The sequence below is a fragment of the Hemitrygon akajei genome, chromosome 15 (assembly GCF_048418815.1).
Source record: "Hemitrygon akajei chromosome 15, sHemAka1.3, whole genome shotgun sequence".
Taxonomy (NCBI): domain Eukaryota; kingdom Metazoa; phylum Chordata; class Chondrichthyes; order Myliobatiformes; family Dasyatidae; genus Hemitrygon; species Hemitrygon akajei.
Window position 1 is genome coordinate 40,846,948 of NC_133138.1, and position 6,000 is coordinate 40,852,947.

At 43.8% G+C, this 6,000-nt stretch overlaps 1 protein-coding gene across 2 annotated transcripts in view; it reads right to left on the reverse strand.

Annotated features, from left to right (window-relative positions):
- Positions 1-5,491, reverse strand: part of zmat2 (zinc finger, matrin-type 2) — a 51,254-nt gene extending 45,763 nt beyond the window's left edge. The window contains exon 1 of one of the 2 annotated variants that reach the window (XM_073067418.1): positions 5,385-5,491. In XM_073067418.1, the coding sequence (XP_072923519.1) occupies positions 5,385-5,402 (18 nt within the window). In that variant the 5' untranslated portion in view covers positions 5,403-5,491. Of the gene's footprint in view, positions 1-4,883; positions 4,906-5,384 lie in introns of those variants that run through there. The other variant, XM_073067419.1, reaches the window with a different exon arrangement.
- Positions 5,492-6,000: the final 509 nt, after the last annotated feature.

The following is a 6,000-nucleotide window of genomic DNA, read 5'->3' on the forward strand; positions in this document are numbered from 1 at the left end:
TCTCCTCGAATCTTACCTGAAGCATAGCTCTCCAAACCCCTCCTATCCAAGTACTTACAGAAACTTCTCTTAAATGTTTCAATTGAACCCGTATCCACCACTTCCACTGGCAACTCGTTCCACACTCGCACCACGTTCTGAGTGAACAACTTCCCAATCAGGATTCCCTTAAATTTTTCACTGTTCACCCTTAACCTATGACCTCTAGTTCAAGCCTCACCCAACCCCAGTAAAAAAGGCCTGCTTCCATTTACCATATCTATACCTCTCATGATTAGGTTCAGTTCTATCAATTTCCCCTCATTCTCGACACTCCAGGGAAAAATAAGTCCTAGCTTATTCAATCTTCCCCAGTAACTCAGGTCCTCAAATCCTGCCAATATCCCTGTAAAACTCCTCTGCACTCTTTCAATCCTATTGATATCTTTCTTATAGGTAGGTGACCACAAGTGCACACAATACTCCAAATTTGGTCTCACTAATCTCTGATACAATTTCAATATAACATACCGATTTTTAAACTCAATAACATTTAAAGATAAACTGTCCTTCAATCCTTGTGCTAACCTTATAGCTGCTTCCATGATTGCCCTGTCTGTGCTTCCTGCCACTATTATACCCATCTGCCTCTCACCTTCCCTTCCCGTCTTTCCATTTTCCATCCCCTATACCCCGAGATCTCCTGCTCTTCACTGTTTTCTCCCTCCTCCCACTGCTCCCCCAGTTACCTCAATGTCCCATTACCACACCTGCTTCCCCCTCCTTGCTATGTCCTTGAACTCCCTTCATTTCTCACTCCTTCCCCCTCTGTATTTGCTCTAAAACCCCTCCATGACCCTTGGCCCTGTCCCTTTCCTGATTGCTCCCACCCCTCCGCTGTAAATCCTCACAACCATCCCAGTGACCCCACATGCCTGCCACCTCCCTATATACCCCAAAACCCCTTGTGACCTCTAACCCTTTCCTATATAGTTCAACCATTCGCCTGTGACCCTCACCTTTACCCCTATTTGCCCTGAACGTCCCCTCTGGGGACCTCTGACCCATGCCATTTCCCTATATGCCCCTCGCCACCCTCCTTGTGACTACTATTTTCTCTGTGACAGCTTCATCCCCACTCTCAGTCCAGCCACCACACTGTCTATGTACCCCATGAGTTGTTACCCCAGCCTGGCCCCGACCCCTCTGCCCATACATATGCCCAGGCAGCCACCTCTTCTTACTTTTAATGGCAGTTGTGGATTATCACCACCACTGGACTGAAGTGTGGTGTAGAGAATAAAACCCCTACTAGTTCTTTATCAAATGAAAACTAGATTACCCCAAAGAGCCCTGAAAGACAATATTGTGAATTAAATTAAAATCACTTCCATTACTGAGTAAAGTTTTTAAATAAAAACTATCAACCCCCAAAGCTAGCAGTGCAGCCTGCATTTGCTTTCTTTCAACCTTGTATGCTTCACATTGTAAAAGAATGTCTTCATCTGTTTCATAATGATGACAAAAACCTACAGACACCAAGAGTAACACGAGTGAATCTGCAGATGCTGGAAATAAATAAAAAACACAAAATGCTGGCAGAACTCAGCAGGCCAGACAGCATCTATGGGAGCAGGTAATACGATGTTTCGGGCCGAAACCCTTAAAAACCCGAAACACGAATACCTCCTCCCATAGATGCTGTCTGGCCTGCTGAGTTCTGCCAGCATTTTGTGTTTTTTATTTAGACACCAAGAGTGTTGTTTTCCAACAAGATACAAGGAATAATTAAGCATAGTATGCCCAATTCCAAGTCAAGTCAATATATCATCAACGCTGCCCTCAGACAGATAGACAGACAGACATACTTTATTGATCCCGAGGGAAATTGGGTTTCATTACAGCCGCATCAAGAATAGTGAAGAAATATAGCAATATAAAACCATAAATAATTCATTGATGTTTGGGGCCGAAATGTCGACTGTCCTTTTTTCCATAGATGCTGCCTAGCTTGCTGAGTTCCTCCAGCACTTTGGAATGAGAAGTGGAACTAAAATGGATGGCCACTGGGAGATCCTGCTTGTTCTGGTGGACAGAGCGTCAACCGCATCTCTTCCATTTCATGCACGCCTGCTCTTACCCCATCCTCCCGCCACACTACCAGTGATAGGATTCTCCTTGTCCTCACCTACCACTCCAACAGCGTCCATGTCCAGCACATAATTCTCTGAAACTTTCACCACCTCCAACAAAATCCCACCACCAAACACATCTTTCCCTGCCCCTCCCATCTTTCTGCTTTTTGTAGGGATCACTCCCTACGCAACTCCCTTGCCATTTGTCCCTCCCCACTGATCTCCCTCCTGCCACTTATCCTTACAAGTGGAACAACTTCTACACTTCCTCCTCATTAAGGGCCCTAAACAGTCCTTCCAGGTGAGGTGACACTTCACCTTGTGAGTCTGTTGGGGTCACCTACTGTGTCTAGTTCTTCCAGCGTGTCCTCCTGTATATTGATGAGACGTGATGCAGATTGGGAGACCGATTCGCCGAGCACCTACGCTCCGTCCACCAGAACAAGCGGGATCTCCCAGTGCCCATCCATTTTAGTTCCACTTCTCATTCCAAAATGCTGGAGGAACTCAGCAAGCCAGGCAGCATCTATGGGAAAAAAGGACAGTCGACATTTCGGCCTCAAACGTCAACTGTCCTTTTCTCCTGTTATAGATGCTGCCAGGCCTGCAGAGTTCCTCCAGCATTCTGCATGCACTGCTCTAATTTCCAGCATCTGCAGATTTTCTCTTGTTTCCAATATATCCATCCATGGGCTCCTCCACTGTCATGATGAGGCCACACTTAGGCTGGAGGAACAACATCTTGTATTCCGTTTGGTTAGCCTCTAACCTGATGGCATGAACATCAATTTCTCAAACTTCCAGAAATGCCACCCCCCTTTCACCATTTCCCATCCCCTTTTCCCTCTCTCACCTTATCTCCTTACCCATCCATCGCCTCCTTCTGGTGCTCCTCCCTCCTTTTCTTTCTTCCATGGCCTGCTATCTCTTTCACCAATCAACTTCCCAGCTCTTTACTTCATCCTTCTCCCTCCAGGTTTCATCTGTCACCTTGTTTCTCTCTCTTCCCCTCTCCCCACCTTTTAAATCTACCCTTCATCTTTTTTTCTCCAGTCCTGCCAAAGGGTTTTTCCCAGATGCTGCTTAGCCTGCTGAGTTCCTCCAGCATTTTGTGTGTTGCTCATAACTCTTTCCCTTCTTGTTTTACCCCCTTCTCCCATTAATCCAATAGTTTTATGTATTCTGTAAAGGTTCTCCCCTTATGCCTATTATCCCGCAAGTCTTGCCATAACCCCCTAATTCTTAACCCTGCCAACATCATAGCTTCTTAATTGCTAAGTGAAGGCTCTTTATTCAAACGTAAACTTCTAATAGTTTTTTAGCAATCAACCCGCTCATTCCCATCGACACCTATGTACAGGGACCCATAAGAAGAAAACATGCAAACCAATACTTTGAATGATATAAATCTGAAGGGTTTCTAACACTAAATATGACCTACTGCTAGAATGACCTGCTTTAAGACTCATCAAAACCAAAGAAGAATCAGAACAGATTACCACTTTGCAAGGACAATTTCATCCACCCACAGTATGCCCAAAATGATGGCAACCAATTCTGCTGTATATACTGTTAAATGGTTAATAAGATGTTTCTTTATTGTTACCTGTAATTCAGGCACAAAAGCAGCCGCACCCACATATCCAGTTAAATTATCTTTTGATCCATCAGTAAAAATGGTTAACACATTACAATTTTTTTTAAACATACTGATGAACCAACAGACCCTCAGGCATATCAGGATCCTCGGACTTCATCAAATCATGCAACCTAAAATCACTGGGAAAAACCAAGGTGGGGGTTACCGAGAAAGCTACAGTGGGACATATTGCATAATCCAGCAAACCCATGGTAAGAACCCAGACACCCCAAACTAAAAACATTCTTCTTGTGATGTTCCCAACAGTCCTCCGACACACCTTAAACAATCATTTCTTTGCCCCCTGAAATTAACTTCAACCTCTGCAATTGTAAGAGTAATTGTCCCATTTCAACCAGTAAAGCTCAAGACAGTCCTAATGCACCACAACACAGTCTTAAAGCCTGTGCTTGTATCTCATCCAAATATTTAAATGTGAAGATGAAGCTGATCCAGAAGCCATACAGCCATAATCAAGCAAAGATCTAATCAAACAAATAGAAATGGTCAAATATGTTTCTGAATACCCACATAGACACCTTAGAGAACTTCATTTCCCTTTACATTTGTATATTATTTCACTGTTATGGCGCTTTCAAGGCAGCTTATTATCCAGCCACATGCCAAGAAATCTTATCACTGACACTTCTTTAAAAGTTTAACCATATCATTCCAAATCAAGTGTAGGTCTATTGACCCTCTTCGTAAAACACATAACTTGAGGTTTAGCTACTGAAAGTTTAAATCCTCATCTATTTGTCCACTGTTCAACCTTATTGCTAACTGCATCCTATATACAGTAAAATTGATATTTCTACCTCTAATCCATAAAGTTCCATCATCTGCATATAGTGATTTACACACTCCAGCACCCTATCTCAGAGAAAATACAATTAATCATAATATTAAACAATAAAGGGCTACAAATACGGCCTTGTGGGGTCCCATTCTCTATCGCATAGAAGCCCAAATATACTTTACCAACTTTACTTGCATAGGCCGTCCAAATAAAAGAAATTATACAGTCTTCCCTCACTCCTACTTTCCATAATTTAATCAAATGACCTTCCTTCCATAACATATCACGTCTTTTCAATATCAAAAAGTTCTGCTATTACAACTTCACTTACCTGTGCCTTCCTAATATCATCTTCCAAATGTTAAAATTAATGCAATATCTTTCTACTCTTCCAAAATCCGCTCTGATAAAACGCTATGGCACCTCTTTCTTCCAAAATGTAATTCAAAAGCTCTATTACCATACGTTTCGTAACTTTACACAAATGGGACGTTAATGATATTGGTCTATAACTAAAAGGATCCAACGGGGGTCTCCAGGTTTTAGAATACGCACTACTACTGCTATTTTCCATGAGGAAGGAAGATGGCCTAACCTCCAAATGCGGTTCAATAATTTTAATAATTCCTTGAGAGAGTTGTCAGTCATACGCTTAAACATACAATAGCATTAATCATCCTTTCTTGGAGATGTCTGATGACCTACACTAACAATAGCCTTCCTAAATTCACACAAAGGAAACTCTACATCACTAACACTATCACTACCACAGCTGTCTCATCAGGGTATTCACTTTAGACCTTGTCCCTACATTGTCGCTGCCGCCACTCACCCCGCTCCCCGACGCCATCCTGGCTCCACCACCTCGCCGACCTGCCGTAAAACCGTCGCGCCGCGCCAGCCCTTCCGCCGTAAAGCGACGAAAGGGAGAGGGCGGTAGACGGGGTGGCGCAGCGCCACCTGCAGGAGCGGCAGACTCTGCTCTCGACCCCGCCGTCAATCAAAGCGCAACCGCTACGCCTGCGGCAGTTTGCATATATTATTTATATTTATTTTGAGATACAATGCCTAAATCATATACACGTCGTGGCATCGGGCACCTTGGAAATGGATCTCTGGATACTGAAATTATCTCAAGGCATGCAGTGTGTGGTCAATGACTTTGCAAAGAAACAATCGATTCAGCCTCGAAAGTTATTTATACTCCATTTGAGCCTTGTCCCATTGTCTCTACACTCCTTTCTTGCGCCACGATCTCGGCCCGAAACGTCGACTGTACTTCTTTCCAAAGTTGCTGCCTGGCCTGCTGAGTTCCTCCAGCATTATGTGTGTGTTACTCCTTTCTTCTGCATTCTTTTCCCTTGCTGACATCCTCTGTTACTGAGGCGACACTTCACCTGTGAGTCTGTTGGGGTCATCTACTGCGCCCGGAGATCCCAGTGTGGCCT